Raw genomic sequence first — 17,792 nt, forward strand, 5'->3', positions numbered from 1 at the left:
CTCACCTGAGTTGCGCAGAGCCAGGAAGTTCCCCACGTATGTGGTGCCTTGTCTGTATAGAACACTCACTGCCTCTGTGCTCATGCCCTCTTCAAAGAGGTAAGATGGACCCATTCGCCACACTAAAGCAGCATGCTCCTTCCATGGAGCTGGCGTCCCAATCAGCGCATACACATCAACTACAGCTGTGGGGTCCATGGAGACACTCTGACCAGGGAATGGCTGAATATATTTCATCTGGCAGATCATAGAATAGCTATGATATAAAATCTATAATTGCTTCATCAGAGATAAAATGATCATATCAGCACTTCCTCTTGTCATACCTTTCCTGTCCCCACTGCCTTGCCATTGAAGTAGGCTGAGGTCAAACAGCTTTTCCTTACATCTTTGGCCATGACCACACACAGATGGTGCCACTGACCTGGGACCAGCAAGCTGGAGCAGCGAAACCTCAGTGACGTTGGCAGTGATGTGGGAGTGCTAACTTCTGGCTCCATCATATCTGTTGAACAAACACATAGGAAGATCATTTCTGCAGTATAAAATGATGATGCAACACAAACAACTGATAAGAAACAGCTGACAGTTTAGAGAACTAGAAAGCTAAAGACATTCTTCTAATGACTTGTCAATCAGTACATGTCACAAGAAGCTCACCAAAAGTAAATATTGACCAAAGTTTTATCACCTAAGTATGTAAACGCTTCCTCCTCAGTGGAGATGACCAGACAGCCATCAGAAGCTGAGAAGGAGATTGACAGACAGATGTATTGCTGTTCAGTCCGGGACATGTGGCGAACCACTGACAGCAGACGAATTGGGTGGGAATCACAGGCTGAACTGAACCTGTTGATCTGGAACCAGCAGGCAAATGAGAGACCTGCTGCAGGTGGAAAACCACGGCAGTCTGAAATACAAGGGGGAGATGATTACATGTTTTTATTCAGATTTAATTACAAATATTTGATCATAGACACTTGGGCTTACCTCCTCCAACCCCTCCAGTTGAGATTGAATCAGCAGTGACACCTTTCACTGTGGCAAGAGAGGGCAGGAAGAGGCAGCTGCAGGGCAGGAAATTAGTGAACTTTTCTTATTTCTTATTAGGTCAATTATGTCATTTTTGAACTTCATATTCAACTTATTTTATTTTGATAAAATTCTGACTTTCTTGACATTCACTGATTTACATGACCATCTAATTTTATGACAAAATGACGAGAACTTACCCATATCCGCTCTCACTCATGTCAAACTCCACAAAGGCAGGTGAAGAGGAGACTCTATGAGGTCTAAAGGACCGTGGCGCCGTCATGGACACCAAACTAATGATCTGGTGGACAGGGATGGCAGAACCAAACAAAGCTGTAGACTGCAACAAGCTGAAGGTCCGCTTCAGCGCCTTTCCTGAGGATTCACCGCCGGTGCTTTGACCTGGTTAATATAACAAAACCAAAATCAAATGCATCTGCTTCCTGTCCATGATCTAATGTCCATGTTGATCCAACATGTATCAGTAAAAAAACAAATGTACAAACCATTTGAAACAGGTGTTCTGAGTGGGTTACATTCTAGCTTGGCTGTTTTGTCTACCAAGCACATGAGAGGATCCGCCAAACAAAGAAACTTTCTGAGAAAAAAGCCAAACAACCAAATGAACATATCAAATATAGTACAGAATGTTGAATTTTTGCTACAAAAGGCAATATATATATATATATAAATAAGATGGATGTCCGACCTGAAGTCTGAATGTGTGATTGCCTGGGAGGATAGCTTTTCTAAGATGCGTGTAACCGGTAGATGCAGTGGGTCATTTGAAGCTAGCAGCATTCTCCGACAGTGGGTCAGAAGAGTGGACACCAGCCTCCCCTCACACATTATCTGTCTGTTTCGCTCTGATTTCACCATGGCCTGGACGTGATGAGCCAGTGAGAACTGAACCTCCATGGAGAGCTAGGACATAGGAAAATAAGATAAAACTTTATTGATCCCCAGAGGGAATTTGAGTCGTTACAGCAGCAGAACAAGGAATAAGAATAACCATAGGATATACAACTGAGATATGTACAGCGGTGTATTTGCATCCTACATCATGTCTCACATTGGCCACATAAGGAACTGTGACATGTTCGGTGTAGAAAAGTACCTGTGGGTCCTCAGGAGTAAACACTGTTGGAAGGAGAGTCATCATAACTCTGACTGCTCCTGGATGAAGAATAACCTGATCACAGGTGAACCTACTATAACCCAAGCAAAAAAAAAAAACAAATAAAGAATGACATTAAACAGAGCACTCATTCTTCACTGCAATTTAGAAATAAATTCATATTATAAGAATGTGCATGAGATACCCACCTGTAAAAAGACTCTGTGCAGACAGAGGAACTACTAAGTGTTGATCGTCTGGAAATTCCCTGTTTGTCCTCAGATCCCAAGTGCACATTTTGTTTATCCCCATCACATTCATCGTCAGGCTCTACTCCTAAATGTAACTCCTGAGGAGAGTAGGTCCCTGTGGCAAACTGCTCGAGGTAGGAGAGAAGCCGTATACATGTCCGAAGAGTAACAGGTAGATTGGGTTGTGTAGAAGGGGGAGCTGTAGGGGCTTCTGCCAATTCAACAAACTGGTGGAAACTCTTTCCACAAGACTGGTTGTCCTCCACAGACTTTGGACATGAAAGCATCTCCTCATCCCATTTCTCTTTCTCAGGGCCTTCAGGGTAGAAGCAGCCCAGCTGGAGTAGAGCTTCTGCCAGCCTTTCATAGAAGCCCCCAGTCTCAAAATGGTGTGCATTTACTGTGTGAAGGTGCACAGCCAAGGCTAGGATGTGCAGTATGAGGAGGAGGAGGTCCAGAAGAAGTTGATGCCCCAGGGACTTCCATGATTCTCCCTGTGGAGGGTCAGAAAGGGCTCCTTCCATGTCTGTCACCAGAGAGAGCAAACCAGTGAAGCCTCCTGCCTTCCTGAAGGCATCCCAACTGTTAGGGCTGTCCAGCACATTCAGCACAGACTGAAATACACGAAATAGGAGGGAGGGAGAAGATTTGGGGACAGTGAGCATGAGGAGTCAAACATATTTTGATATTATCCTTGAAAGAATGTATTTTCATAGACGCTGAGCTTTGGTCAGAGTCAACGCTTTTAAAAGCTGTTACTAGTCAATTAAAACAATGTCATGAAAAATAGATGAAACATGCAGATAAATCATAAATCATTTCTGGTAACTAGTTTTTAGAGGTGTACAAAATCACATTAGCTTTATTCAATTTAGAGAGCTAATCCATCAGGTAGGTAATGTGCAAGACAGAACGCAGAGGGAAATGTGATTAACTGAAACTGGAGTAATCACAATGGCTCTCAACACTTGCCAACCCAGGTCGTACCCAATCTGATTGCCACCTGCTATAACCATGTTAGCACCAAGAACACACACACAGACATACACACACACACACACACAGGCTCCTGCATGTGTGCAAAAACAAGCACAAGTGTCCACATTCACACACACTGAACACACACAATATCAGCAAGTGCTCTTGTTGCTACCATCTATAAAAATGGACACATACAGTAGGTGTGTAACGTAGTTAGGCTTAATCAGATCTCTGTCCCATTCAGTGATCTGATAGAGGTGGTAATCTTTAGAGTGCCACAGCACAGGGCTGCTCGCCTAATCAAATTGATCCAGAGTTAACAGTTAAACCAGTTTCAGCAAATCAATCTGCATTTGTCTATAATGCAATCAGAGTCCCACATGCTAAGAAAATAAATTCACTAGCTTATTATGTTTTAAGTGCATTACAATTTGTTATGATGTGATGTCGGGTGTGACTACCCTTACAGTTCAGCGGAAATCACTACATGTCTGAGTGTTTCTGGATGTGTGTGTATGTGCAGTTATCTGTGAGTGTGAAGTAAGTACCTGCAAAAGGTCTTGCTTTAACCCAAGTTCCTGCTGTGTAGAGGAACAGAGGGCTCCAATGGCCGTACTCATGAACTCCTCAGGGTTGATCTCAGCTAGCTGCTCCAAAATGTTTAGAGTGGGACCTCGATACTGATCCTCATCCAAGAATATCTTTATGTAGGGAACCATGCCAAAGTCTCGCACAGAAACTGGAATAAATGAACAATGCAACAGCAGCATATAATAGATAACATCAAATTGGCACAAAGGTATGAATAATATTTCACTTGAAGGAAATGAAGTGACTGTATACCTGTGTTTTTGATTGAACGCAATGTAAGGGCTGACACGACTTGGAGCATGCAGGTAGTGAGAAGCCTCTCACTGTCTTCCACACATGGCAGCTGTTCTGAATCTATAAGTAACATCACACAAACTTCAGATATAATTCTACAAGTACATATTCGGGTTGACGACTTTGCATGTTTTATCTGCTTAATCACAGTTTTAAATCTAAGGTCCACAAAAGTTTTGTTTCAATTACTTATTTGACTCAGTCTTTGAAAGCTTAAAGTATGACCAAGTGTGTAGCCTAATTCCAAGTATGCTGCAGTTGGCATTTAGCAGCTATACAATCATGATGATGTCAGACATTGAGGAAAACAATCATTCATACTTATTTTAGGGGCAGATACAACTCCAGCCTTCCTGAGGATCTTTGCTCGCCTGCGAAGTTCCCCAAGCAGCAGCTCCAGCAGACCCCAGTCACATAGCACCTCAGCTAGCAAACTGCTGCTCGCAGTCATCCTACAGAGCAGTGAAGAAAGATTCTGTGAACTTATAAGTATTGTAAGACTAGAATGAAGGGTTTTTATGGCATTTTAAGTATCTGAGAAAAAGCATTGCTGTAACTGTTTACCTGTGAAAACATGTGAGAGCAAGAATTCCAGATTCTATCCCTGCCACTCCACCAGCCAGTGTTCCAGCCCAGCTCTGCTTCAACACACCCAGTAATGCCCGTATGGTCTCATGAGGGATGTAGTTCATCTTAAATACCACCTGTAGGAAACCAAGCATTTAATTAGACTTGGTATGTATTTGGCAGTCTCACATTTCACCAAAATGCCCATCCGTTCTCTCATTGACACTTATTGTCTCTATACCCCTGTTTTTAAATCCCTAATAATGTCAAATAAATGTTGCAAAATAAGTCCTATAAGTCCAAAATAAGTTTAAAGTGTGCTGTCCTCTTACCATCTCTAGAAGTGAAAAAAATACTTTTTGGACAGGTGCTGGTTTTTGCCACACACAAGCAGCCAGCTGGGCCATTGACTGGACCGTCCATTCCAAGAGGAAGAAATTGGCTGGGTCCCTCTCCCATATTGTCTGTAAAGTTCGAAGGAGCTGGCAGCACAGCAGAGAATCCTGGGAACGTAGCAAAGAGGCCTGCAGCAGGTGGAAGGCAGGTAGGTTCTTTACTGCTAAACCTGGAGACATAGGGTAGAGAAACCTTAAACTAGTCCTTATTATAGGAATATTATCCAAGTAGATTGGGAGAGGACTTATTGATAAACAATGCTGCAAAATAATATCAGCTGTAGGCCAATTTAACCAAAAGATGTTTGGAATTTAAAGTTTGATCAGCTTATCAAATTTTGTTCTGGCAAAGTCAAACAGTCAATATCATAGAGAAAATAAAGAGATAAAATATCCCTTAACAGAGTGCATGCAATCTTACAAGTCAATTGAGTTATCGAAGAGAAGAGAAAGACTGTAAACAAACAACATTACATATATGAATGCAAAAGAAAAGTAGCATTAATATGCACTGATACAGTTTGTTTGCTGCATTGTCAAAATATTAAGAGGAGGTGTTCGATTTGGGTGTCAAGAAACAGGCTTGTGTTTGTTTGGATACATTCAAAGCTGGTTAGTAATCAGATTCATTTTCCCATTTTCTCAAAATTGTATCGAACCAAATAAGGTCAGCATAAAACAGTCCCTGGTTCCCCTGCTGAGAACAGATCTACTCCTTGATGTGATAGATGGGTGTCGTGTGTGTGTGTGTGTGGATAGTTGCATGTGTGTTTATTATGGACACTATTTATGAGGGTTGGATAGAGGTGTGTGCATCTATGATAGATGAGTGGTTGCTGTAGGCCAGTGGTGAATGGATGTGGGGCATCCTAACAGAGTTAGAGGAGGAGCCTCCACTTCATCATTTCAGACATAATCACCTCAGTTTCCTGTTAACCTGAGGGGTGTTGTGCTCTACAGCAGGGTAGCAGAATGGGTAGCAGAAAGTCAGGGTGTGTGGGAAATCTGTGAAGGGGGGTGGTGCGATTTATGTGGGTTATATGAGGGCAAAAGTGCAAAGGAAGGGTGAACTGTGTGGTCCTTTTGGGGGGAATTCCCCTCCCTGAGCCCATCTTTGCTGAGCCATGCAGGTGATACTAATTACATTGTTTGGTTGGGGGTGGTTTAGGGTTTATTCTCATGAAACAATGGACTGTTAAGAAATAATTAGGAGCAGGTGGCCAGAGAATATCAATGCAGAACTTATTGTGAAGATTTGACCTACCTTTGGTGAGTGGTGGGTCAAACCTAAAGCTGGGAGGCTGGGGATTGGTGACACAAAGAGCCACCTTCAGCTCAGTTTTTCCAAGCAGAGTCAAAGACCCAATGAGAGCCAACAACTCCTCCACAGGCTGAAACTCCTCCAACAGCACACCTTCTTCACAGCTTGAATAATGATGACAAAAAAAGAGTTAGTTAAAGGAATAACAGTGATAAATATAGCTATCTTTGTACAAGAGCTAACAAATGATCACTTTTAAAGGGGCTATATACTCAAACAAATCACTTAATTTTGAATACTAAAAAAGGGCAAAAGCTAAAATGTAATTCCTTTGATGCCCTTTAACAGTTACAATACATCTGTCCATCTTACCGTTTCAAGATGTTCTCAAGGGTCTTATAGCCATTGTTGGAGTCAAACTCGTTGAAGAGGTCTGGACTAAGGTGATGGGTGTCTCTAATGAAGCTGAACACAGCCACAGCCACCTCAGCGAGCAGTGACCCAGAGACATCAGCATTGATGTGCAACAGGTTCTGAATGCAGATACGCACACAGTTCTTGCCTATTATAAAAAAGGAAAGTGAAAACAGAAAAAAGAATTACCGGTCTTTCAACTACACTGTCCTTCATTCTTACCCTGCCTTGAACCAGGTTTAACATCTGTGATTCTACAGCAAAGAGTTGTTACAGTGAAAAGACTGAAATACCTTGGTTAACATCTTGATGTCCAAAACAAATCTGAGTGAACTTGTGTGTACTGGAACATTTAAGCGAATTATCTGTGCTGATTAAGGTGTCATGTGAAACATACTTGCAGTATGTCTCTCTGCTTGGATGTGTGGTCATGCGTTACTGTATGATTAACTCATTACAGGAACAAAAAAGATCTTGTTTGGACAAATAACTTTTCCTAATTCAGTTACTATGAAGTCTGTGTTTCAGCAATACTTTTTATGTCTGCAGTCTCATTCGTAAAACGGGATCAAAACGTAATATGAGGGCAACAGCCTTACACAAGATGGTCATAATAAACAGATGCCAGATACGGTATGTGACTTTGAAACTGCAACAACAGCTTTGTATTAGATTTGCAGTAACCAATAACTTCCCAGTACTACACATTTTATGTATCCATTAGTTTTGATTCACCTTACCTAGTAAGTTTGGAACAGTGTTACTAGTTGCTACAGCAGAAATCGCCTTGAGGACACGAGAAGCCTGGTGTCTCCAGGGTCCACTGGTCTGGTCCCACAGGGACGTGAGGCCTATGATAAGACACTGCAGCTCCTGAGTCTCCACCAGTCTCTCCACATTGTCTGGCTGCCTGCAGAGCTGAAGGAGAACCTAAGAAGGGCAACAGGATTGGTACAGTTTGAGTCAAAAATTTCAGAAAAGAGGGAAGCACTGTAAAGCCAAAACAAATAAAGACTACTGTACGAAAGGAAGAAATAAACTTTTATTAACCTGTGTTAGAGGCTCCTGAAACGTCTCTTCTATGTCCGTGTTCTCCTTTTTAGCTGGTAGGCACACTAGCAGGTACAAACATTTCACCAAAGCAGCAGGAAGTCCTGGGTTTATACAGGACAATATATCCTAGAAGCACATACACAAACAAAGTTCAGATTTTAAAGAATTCTCTTAAATAATGTGTTTTTTTTGTTCAATTAAAATGTTTTATTTCACTAATAATAACGTACTAACTTTCCTGGTTTTGTAAAGATTTTTGATCAAAGTTACTACAAGGGTAATTTTCTACAAATTAGTGGCTCCAATTAAAATGAAAAATGATTTTCAATTTTACAGTTTAGACAATAATTCTACAGTATACAGACACCTGCCATTAAAGCTGTTGATTATCACCCACCGAACTGTCAGCTGTGAGCAACAAAAGGGACTTCAGGAGCAGCCATCCTAAACTTTGCTCTTTTTTACAATTTGTGTCTCCATCTGGTCTTTTGAAGAAGTGCACCACCTCTTCCCGAGCCCCCTCTGAAAACACAGAAGCAATTCAATGAACCATAGACCATGACAGTACTGTAGATGTGAAAATCGTCGTGCTGTGGCAGAAACCTGTGGTATTGTATGGTAGAAGAATACCAATCATTTTTAATTTCTGTTTCCAGAGACAGCATTTGTACTGTGCTTCTGTGTTAGAGAATATAACAGGAAAAGTTTTAGTTTTGTTTTCTAGTAGTTTTAAAATACTAAACAGAAACCACATTAGAATCCTTTACTGCACCCCAAACCAAAGCTGTATAAAAAAAGCACAAGGGTCCACTTCCCTAAAAAACTTTTTTTTCCTGCCACAGAAAACTCACATAAACAACCAGAAACAAAGACAAGTGGAGTAAGACGGTGAAAAAAACTGACAATGTACAACCAGATAAAAAGAACTGATTCTGAACATGTTGTTTAATAAACTTTTAACATTTACAACTAAGGAGAAAAAAAATCTCACTGGAAAATAAATAAAATATAAATAAAAATAACAGTACATAAAAAGCAGAAGTAGCTATAAGACACAAAAACACTCCCTCTGTGTGGAGCTGACGATGCCTGTCAGTACCTGCAGGTCTTTCAGTCAGTCTGTTGTAGATATTATTGATGACAGTGTCCGCAGTAAGAGCTGCAAGACCTTTTATGTCCAAACCTTCAAATCTGTCCCCATCCTCGCACACCTGGAATCACAAAAAAGATCATGCAGGGATGCTGGAGTCAGTTATTGTGAACCTTGTGTTCACCTCTCTGAACATACCACAAGTAACCAAAATTAAAGTACTGCCTCACTAAAAGAGTTTTAGTGACTTTAATCTTCATGTTGGATTGTGATTTCTCCAGATGCTTTGCATTAAATTTTAAAATTCCTGTAGCAAGGACTTGACATTTGTTTGCTTAAATCCAGTTTATAACACTGACACTGTTTGGGTCCTGGTCCATCATTTGCTCACTGTCCTAGCAGCTAAGGACCATACTGTCAGACCTCTAATGCGCTGCACCATAAATAATGGAAGCTATCGCATATATGCACTTTCTTAGCTCCATAAGAGGATATCACATTTCACCGAGTTTGCTGTTCTTAAGTGGGAGGCCCTGTGTTCTGGTCAAATCTCTGGTCATGAGGCTTTTACACGCACCCAACACACACATACACACAAACCAAACAGTGATTACGTCTGCAGCCGTAAGTCCAGTCAGTGCTGTTACACACACACACAGATCAGTGAAGGAATTTACACTGAGCAAATGCAAGGCTAAAAAAAGATGTGAGGTTTGTTCATAACTGTGCCACAAATCAGGAACAAAGAAAGAGAAATTGCCCTTTTTTTCCTATTAATCAAAGTGAGGCCTGGAGCTACAGATCACAAGCGTGTGTATGTTACATGTTATTTTGCCTGAGAGACATATCAGGGATCAGATAAGGGCTAAACAGATGATTTCCACATCATGCTATTTTAATTGTTCATCAATGTCCGTCTAAACAGTTGTGAAAAAGAACCAGCTGACACGAAGAGGGACACACTCAAAACTGAACTTTTCAAACTTTCCCTCTGGCCTGCAGTGCTAGTGATCCTCACACTTAACCAGCTCAAAGTGCCAAAAAATACAATTGAAAAACTAACAATGACTCTTGACCAGGTTATGTAAGAAAACCCAAAGCCTTAGCTATAAGCAATTCCACTTGCAACATCTTTTTCCAGTGGTTCATACCTGTATGTAGAGAGGCAGGACTTTGAGTAGATGCTCCTCTCTCTTCTCTAAAGAAACATGGTCAGGTCTGTGGTCAGGGCTTGAGATCGTATGACTTTCAAGCTCCTGTAGTTGCTCTCTGAGCACTTGTATAAGTTGAGGGTTCTTAAAAGTACCCTCCACTTTCTCCTTCTTCAGCTCCACCGAGACAGATAACTCCCCTGAAGCACTTAGCTCTCCAGTTTCCTTATTGATCCTCTCCCCTTTAACAGTCTGGCCCTGGATCAGGGAAAGGGGGAAAGAAATATTCAGACTGTTCAGTTCATTTTTTAGATGCTAGGTTGTTACATCAACTTCACAATATCATTTAATCATATCTGTCTCACTTCCCCAGTTATATTTGTCCCAAATCTTGTGCCCTCCTCTCCCTGAGCACACCGTCTGAGTTGAATAATCACCAGACAGACAAACAGGCCACTGGCAGTCATGTGCCCTGATTGTCTGCATGCTATATTTGTCGTCCAGCTTTGAGCAATTATAAACAAAACTTTGTGGGCAACTTTTGAAACTGATTGTTTAATAACAAATGGCCATATAGTGTCAATTTCCCAGTGTACCAGTTTGAGAATTTAACTATGTAAAAGTGACAATATGCCAAACTTCTCAAATCTAGCTTAAAATACACTAGAAAAGCCTTGTCATGTTAATGCTTATTTATAATATCCTATTTGTATACCATTATAAAATTTGTCAAACATGAGGTCATAGTAAGTATCATACTTGACTGTGTCTCACCACAAATTGAGGTGGTGAGGCAGTGGACAGATCATTTGCCAAGTGGCTGACTGAGGCTTAACTAGTGACTGCTTCCTCATTACAATGATATTATTTTGGGCTCTATCTATTCTGAGACATGTACATAATGAACAAAGAAGGGTATGATTGTCCAAGTGATTAGCCAGTAAATACACTTATGATAGTAAGTGAAGGCGAAGGCAGTGTACATTCCACAGACATTCATTAATACTTTGATGTTCTTTACACAATGCATGTGAGTGAGCAAATCACAGCACCCAAAGCTGCTCCTTAGCTGTGAAACTAACAAATGCTCACATCAATCACATACAGTCAAATAAATAAATAAAGATATGGTCACAGGAACATTAATAAGTCTACATTAATTCGTTTTTCAAAATAAAATTAGTTCCTTAAATTCTTACCCGTACTTGTGTGAGAGCCATGTGGGTGGTTCCTGGCTCTAAGAGGACACTGTCATCTGTGTTGGGTTATTCCAGCAGAATGAGTGGTCTGTCTCTGTGCCCATGACAAGAGGAAAAAAACAAGCAGAAACCTGCTAAGACATGACTGGCGTGTACTGTGCAGACACTTCTGTAAAACTACCCGCCCCTTGCTAATCTGCACCAAGTAAGTATGCTGAACTTTGAACAAGCAATGCAACTCATATCAGCTGGTCCAGGTCATGTGCCTTCTAACTTCCTTAGAGAAGCAGAAGTGAAAAACTGTTGCTTAGCTGGTTGGATGGGGCCCTCCCACTGCAGCTCAAAGAATAGTCCCTTTTTCTTTTTATAGATGTGTCATGTAGAGCTGTCATAACATGCATCTACAAGATATGTACTTAAAAGCTCATGTGGGTAAACAAAGTTGTGAAATAATGAGAAAAAAAATGTCTGTTGTAGGTAAGTAAACAAAAATATTAGATCAATAAAAACATAAATAAAATGCCTTTGACAAGACATTTAGAACAAAAAAAGATACTATGATGGCCAAATGGATTTTATTCCATAATATAGGAACCAGGACATACTATTCAGTTTTAAAAATTAGCCAGGATTCTCTACTTGGTTTCCCTACAGTTTGTTGTCTGGTGGATTAAAAGTATAAATTGAAAATCCATTTTAAATCACACTGAATGTATCCTTCAGCTTCATCAGTGAACTAATTTACAGATTAGGCACCAATCCTGACGATGCAAACATGTGATACTAAGCATAAATAGCATGGCTAAACGGCGCCATCTTGTGTGTATTTTTATTACTGTGTGTGCTTAACTAAAATTGAGGAACCTGTCTCAGAAATGGGGATAGATTTGAACCTGATTTTTTAATTCATTTATTTATTATTTATTTTTGTAGTAGGTAATTAAAGGTATTAAAGATACAGCCATCATTAGTCGTGTTTTCCCTCTTAAGCTGAAACTAAATAAAGTTTGAGCGTTCATCAAGACATTTCGATAATGGAAAGTACGGCGAACAAACACAAACTAAAATACCTCCACGTCTCGTCGTCTGCTGGAATTAAAACCACTCTCCCTCGACACAAACGGGCGCCATGACGCAGTGTGTCCATTTAATTCCCTGTACGAGCCAACAGAGTTCTGCACGGAGCCGATATGGACACAGCTGGAGCTGTCAAGCTAATTATCCTTTGAGAACTGACGTTGTACATTTGAGCTCAAAAACCCGGCATACAATATCTAATACCTGCACTACTACAAAGAATATAAATGAATGACACTTATCGCAAAATGGCGACTTTTTCTTTGCCGTATAAAACACTTATTTTAGTCTAAAGCGTTGTCTGAATACACTACAAGGAGCGTGCTTGGCTTTCTGTCCTGATCCTGACAAACATTCATGTTTTGCGGACGCGTTGACGTCACACATCACGTGACCTACCGTGTCCAATGCGGTGCCCGGGGCAGGTCCGCTCTCATCCGTTCAGGACAATGAAGGATCCGCTTTACTTTGCAGCGAAAGATGATCTCCAGTTTCGCTTTACAGTATGATGTTATAGCACCTCGACCGAGAAGCTGATTTAGTTTCCCTCGTTTGCAGTTTCTGCCAGCTGGAAACAGTAGAAGGCCGCCATCTGGCTGCGCAATCATGCATCCGATGCCCGTGTGCTCCGTTAGCGGTGGAGACATATTTGACTGTATACAGAGGGGAAATATTGAACAGTGTATACACTTCCTTCAGAATGATCGATCAGTACTCAAGCAGAAAGGTAAGCTGGAATAAGATACATGACCTTTATCTGTATTTTTATTATTATTATTGTTATTTTTTTATAGAAAGTGGAGGCCAGAACTTCCTTCTGTTTTCCTCTCATTTGTGATGGTATTTCCTTATGATGAGTTGAACAATTATACCCATGTTATATGTGTAAAATGCCATTTTTTTAGATAAAACAATAATAATGTGGAAGTATTGTAACTTAAGAGGAAACAACTTTTAACTGTCTCCGTGTCTCCTGATGTGATTTTGTCACAATGCCACAGCGAAACCTAACCTTGCTGCAGTTCCTCTGTGAGATGCTCTGGCACAGATCCTGTGACAACACAGCCCAAAGTCACATTGTGCTGAAGTAAGCCGAACACCAACTCCAGAGGGTTTTTAACGATCAACAGACTGACAGATCATGCTCCTGTGTCAAACTGTAGAGAAGAGTGTAGATCACTGTGAAAGTCAGCATCTTCAAACCTGACAGTGATGTACACGTGTTTGTCTCCATTAAGGCTGGGCTGGATTCACCCCACTACACTACGCTGCCCTCCATGGTAACCGTGCTGTGGTCGACCTTTTCCTTAGTAATGGAGCAGATCCTAACCTGACCTGCGATGCAGGACAGACGGCCTTTCACTTTGCCTGCAGGTGAGGTGCATTTTTAGCTTGTGCCTGAATTCCAGGGGTGACCCTGAGTTCTGTTCTTGATCCTGTCTGTACACCCACCAGGCAAGGTAACATCTACATTATACATCAAATGATGCAGTACGGAGCCGATTTGCGCATCATAGACCTTCAGGGGAAAACATCACTTCATCATGCAGTTACTGGAGGAAACATGTAAGAGAAGAAAACATCACAGCTCAAACTGGACAGTACACACACACACACACACACACTTGTATTTTTAAAATTTGGTGACAAATAGTAAGGCAACTGTTGCCAGTTTTTAGCCTGTTCATGCATGTGAAGTTCAACCCTTTAACTACAAACTGAGTTCTTTTGTCCTCTGTATATTCCAAGCCTGACGAACCATGTTTGTGTGTAACTAACAGTGAGTTGTCTTTCCCAGTGTTGCAGTGCACTATTTGTGGGAAACAGGAATGTTTCGCTTCTCAGACACAGATATGTACCAGGTGACACCGCTTCACTTGGCTGCATCCACAGGCAACACAGAGGTGGTTCGATATTTGCTCAAAAAACAGGTATGATAAAGTCTCCACTCCCACACTCATGAATTAGATTGCGACAGACTTACAGGACACAGTTACCACGTGTTTTAAATATCATTAGAAAGGGCTTGCAAAAAATGAGAATGACTGTGTAAATTTCTGCCTGCTTGTTCATTTTGTTGTTAGAATTTGTGGTGTGGTTGTATTCAATTATATTAAAAAATTAACATTTTTACATCCACATCATTTTAGTTTATATACAGAAATGAAAAGATCAGCTGACTCATGATGGTTTCACCTTAGCCCTCTGTCTGTGTTTCAGAGGTGTTCTGTGGATGCTGTTGACCAGCAGGGAGCGACAGCACTTCATGTTGCAGCAGAGAGGGGTGGAGTGGAGGTGTGCTGGACACTGCTGCAGAAAGCCAGCTGCAGGATGCTCCATCAGAAGAATCACAGCGGCCTCTCGCCTCTGGATCTCTGCAAACAGGGGAAAACATTTAGGTAAATCTGCTGTCGCTAGAAATATCTGGAGTAATGCTGACTAGCAGTCCAATGCATAGAATAGTAACACATCGTAGTACCTTTAAAATATCTGGTATGTTTGCTTTTTCAACATTATTCTCACAGGATTATGATGCTGATTAATATTTTGCTGCACTCTGTACTTTTCACTAGACATCAGCAGCTCACCAAACTACTGAGTCGGTACATTAATGAGCCAATACACCACAAGCCCAGAGAGTCTCATGGTAAGTGTCACTCTATTGTTTGCAGCATTTACTTAGCAGTACAACACAAGGATAATGATGATAAAAGTGATGATGATAATGAAATACTAATAGGGCTACATATGTACTTTACCAGCACCCTTTGTGTCCCTTTTCACCAGTTTTATACTACTGGACACTGTTTTTTCCAACTCTGAGTGGAGCTGCCATCCTGTTGATAGCAGCCATGTTGGGAGGTTATGGGGGGCTGCTCTGTGGTCTGCTCTTCCCTTGGTTGGCCCGAAGCATTTTCACGCAGTACCACCGCATTACCACTTACCAAAGGTTTGACATTATTTGTACTTCATTTAAAGGAAAGTATCATACTTTGTTGTTTGTTATATAGCATCTATCTTCCTTCTAGGTTACCTAACCCGATCTACCTGGGGACCCTCCTCGCTGGTGTGTTTCATTCCTTGCTCTGCTTCTATGGAAAACTTTCACCTAATATCCTTAACAAGGAAAGCAGACACTTATGTTACATATTTATGCAGATACATACATCATACATTCATGATGTCCTGCTACAAGTTATAGTATCAAATTCAGGAGTTGGTATATTCATCCTTAATCTTGTGAATGTGTGTGGCCAACCAGTGCTGTGGCCCAGGTGTCAATGCTCCACTTCTTGATACTCTTCAGCCTGTTCTGTAAGGTTCTGACTCAGGGCCCCGGTACAATGGACAAAGAAGATGCAGATCCTCGGTTCTCCTGTATTGCAGACCTGGTGGAGAATAATCAGAGCCCTCACAGGTTCTGTCCATACTGTGAGGTAAGATAATATCTTACCTAGCTAACCCTAATCATAGCTCTCTGATTAATGTCCATTACATGTTAATCAGAGAGGGCTATAATTTGCACCCCCATGGGGACCCTATTCTATTTCATATTAATATTTTTAGTGTTGTGATTTTTGTATTCATTTTTTAGTTGAAAAATGATTTTTGTGTAGTTGTACTGTGATTTTCTTTGGGCCACAAACTTATCAATCACTCCTTACATTAGCTATCTATGTAGTTTTCATTCTCAGGGCTGATGTAAAGATTTACATTTACATAATTTAAAAAGTTCTTCTTTCTTTTTTTCTTTTAGTTGTTTCAGCCTGACTACACTAAACACTGCAAGCTGTGTGAAGTGTGCATTAAAGAATATGACCATCACTGCCTTTTCCTAAATCGCTGCATCGGCCGTAGTAACCACCGCCTCTTCCTTTTTTTCATCCTCTCCATGGTGATGGCCCACCTTATTTTTGTTGTTACAGCAACATCTTACCTATACAACAAGATATTTCTGGCTACTTATAGCTGGTCCTCGTGGCTCACATTGTTAGGCGAGGAGTTCTGGGTTGTGGTCATGATGATCATGAATGGACTGACGGTCCTCTGGGAGGTGTGGCTTCTGACTGAGCAGTTTGATGCCATTGCCACGGGAACAACCACCTACTTCAGACAGTGCGAAAGCTTAGCACGACAGAGGTCACTGGGACAGCGTTGGGTTATAGTGCTGTCATTTCTGCTGGAGGGCCGACGACGGGTGGGCAGCGGACAAATCGGAGAGGATAAAACTGCCATAGACATATAAAGCTGTTAGTTTTCCATGTATGCAGTTGTTACGCACTATTCTGAGTTTACAGAGTCTTTAATGTGCACTCAATTTGTGATACGTAGATTCTCTAATGCCATATATCACTGTGTACTAGAATGTAAAATTTTGTTACCTTAATATTATATTTTATTATATTATGGATCCGCTAGCAGATTTGTCCACAAAGTGGCTTTCAGGATATCTGCCACTAATAGTTTAGAACTAGTTTTTAGAGACCTCACTGAATATTTTTCTGTGAACAATGTTTTAATTCACTTGTTGGTTTACATAGGTTTGTGTGAAGTAACCTAATGGAGGGAACACATCTTATGACATACTGCCTACATGTATACACCTGTTTTTATATTCCACGTCAGCATATGTTTTTAAAGTCATTGCTAGTGTTGCTTTAAATTAAAAGTTTGACCTGTGAACACCTAGCGATAATAGATAGCAGGTGTAGAAATACTTTGCTGATAACATAATGGGACCTGCTCCCACTCATTTTGCACCATGACACTTCCTCTATTCTCACTAATGGGACATGCTCTTTTCATGCCTTCAATTACACACACTCATTTCCTATGTGTCCCACAAACCCATATTTCTACATTATAGATGATGTTCCACACACACACCCCTCACAGGCTGCTGTGCCTGGACTTTGTGAGTGGCTCTGTCCTTTGATATAATTTAGTGTCGGCTGTGCTGCTTCTTGTACATTTGGAGTGATTGAGCATATGTAAGCCTGTGAAACTGAGTGCTTTTACTGTATTTCTCTGTCCCTGAATTAGTGTTATGGCGTTGGACTGGCTGCCACTTGTCGATATCTCAATATATTTTACTAATGTACAGTATTAAGTCTGTGGTGTCCATTTCTTTGGATTACCGAGATGATACCTCATTGGTGCCATGGTATTTTTATGAGATATATCAATTAATAAAAAATATATCTGTCATTTAAGCTTTTAATAGCTTATCCAACTCAAATCTTTTCCTCCTTCCTCCTTTTATGAGCATTTACTTACAGCTGAAGCACTGAATTTGGCTCTGTTGTGGGCGAAAAA

At 40.9% G+C, this 17,792-nt stretch overlaps 2 protein-coding genes across 5 annotated transcripts in view; one reads left to right on the forward strand and one right to left on the reverse strand.

The window, feature by feature from the left end:
- wdfy4 (WDFY family member 4) overlaps nucleotides 1-12,811 on the reverse strand; it is a 34,699-nt gene extending 21,888 nt beyond the window's left edge. Inside the window, exons 1-23 of one of the 3 annotated variants that reach the window (XM_028422712.1) lie at nucleotides 12,470-12,811; nucleotides 11,400-11,493; nucleotides 10,201-10,458; nucleotides 9,059-9,170; nucleotides 8,357-8,481; nucleotides 7,957-8,085; nucleotides 7,647-7,836; nucleotides 6,865-7,054; nucleotides 6,496-6,656; nucleotides 5,169-5,401; nucleotides 4,834-4,973; nucleotides 4,591-4,721; nucleotides 4,228-4,329; nucleotides 3,933-4,123; nucleotides 2,362-3,017; nucleotides 2,153-2,246; nucleotides 1,745-1,959; nucleotides 1,542-1,633; nucleotides 1,233-1,437; nucleotides 991-1,067; nucleotides 692-910; nucleotides 327-505; nucleotides 6-237 (exon numbers count right to left, since the gene is read on the reverse strand). In XM_028422712.1, coding sequence (XP_028278513.1) covers nucleotides 6-237; nucleotides 327-505; nucleotides 692-910; nucleotides 991-1,067; nucleotides 1,233-1,437; nucleotides 1,542-1,633; nucleotides 1,745-1,959; nucleotides 2,153-2,246; nucleotides 2,362-3,017; nucleotides 3,933-4,123; nucleotides 4,228-4,329; nucleotides 4,591-4,721; nucleotides 4,834-4,973; nucleotides 5,169-5,401; nucleotides 6,496-6,656; nucleotides 6,865-7,054; nucleotides 7,647-7,836; nucleotides 7,957-8,085; nucleotides 8,357-8,481; nucleotides 9,059-9,170; nucleotides 10,201-10,458; nucleotides 11,400-11,420 — 3,952 coding nt within the window. In that variant the 5' untranslated portion in view covers nucleotides 11,421-11,493; nucleotides 12,470-12,811. Of the gene's footprint in view, nucleotides 1-5; nucleotides 238-326; nucleotides 506-691; nucleotides 911-990; nucleotides 1,068-1,232; nucleotides 1,438-1,541; nucleotides 1,634-1,744; nucleotides 1,960-2,152; nucleotides 2,247-2,361; nucleotides 3,018-3,932; nucleotides 4,124-4,227; nucleotides 4,330-4,590; nucleotides 4,722-4,833; nucleotides 4,974-5,168; nucleotides 5,402-6,495; nucleotides 6,657-6,864; nucleotides 7,055-7,646; nucleotides 7,837-7,956; nucleotides 8,086-8,356; nucleotides 8,482-9,058; nucleotides 9,171-10,200; nucleotides 10,459-11,399; nucleotides 11,651-12,469 lie in introns of those variants that run through there. The other 2 variants (XM_028422713.1, XM_028422714.1) reach the window with 2 other exon arrangements.
- Nucleotides 12,812-12,916: 105 nt separating this feature from the next.
- Nucleotides 12,917-17,741, forward strand: LOC114447445 (putative ZDHHC-type palmitoyltransferase 6). Of its 2 annotated transcripts, XM_028423707.1 has the most exons (11): nucleotides 13,085-13,203; nucleotides 13,478-13,563; nucleotides 13,715-13,850; nucleotides 13,932-14,042; nucleotides 14,275-14,407; nucleotides 14,697-14,875; nucleotides 15,050-15,123; nucleotides 15,264-15,426; nucleotides 15,506-15,588; nucleotides 15,723-15,913; nucleotides 16,234-17,740. In XM_028423707.1, the coding sequence occupies exons 4-11, from the start codon at nucleotides 13,960-13,962 to the stop codon at nucleotides 16,720-16,722; spliced, it is 1,395 nt and encodes a 464-aa protein (XP_028279508.1). In that variant the 5' UTR covers nucleotides 13,085-13,203; nucleotides 13,478-13,563; nucleotides 13,715-13,850; nucleotides 13,932-13,959; the 3' UTR covers nucleotides 16,723-17,740. The 2 variants fall into 2 exon arrangements, with proteins under 2 accessions (XP_028279507.1, XP_028279508.1); XM_028423706.1 differs by lacking the exon at nucleotides 13,478-13,563 and having other exon boundaries at nucleotides 12,917-13,203; nucleotides 16,234-17,741.
- Nucleotides 17,742-17,792: the final 51 nt, after the last annotated feature.

The sequence above is a fragment of the Parambassis ranga genome, chromosome 15, assembly GCF_900634625.1.
Source record: "Parambassis ranga chromosome 15, fParRan2.1, whole genome shotgun sequence".
Lineage (NCBI taxonomy): Eukaryota > Metazoa > Chordata > Actinopteri > Ambassidae > Parambassis > Parambassis ranga.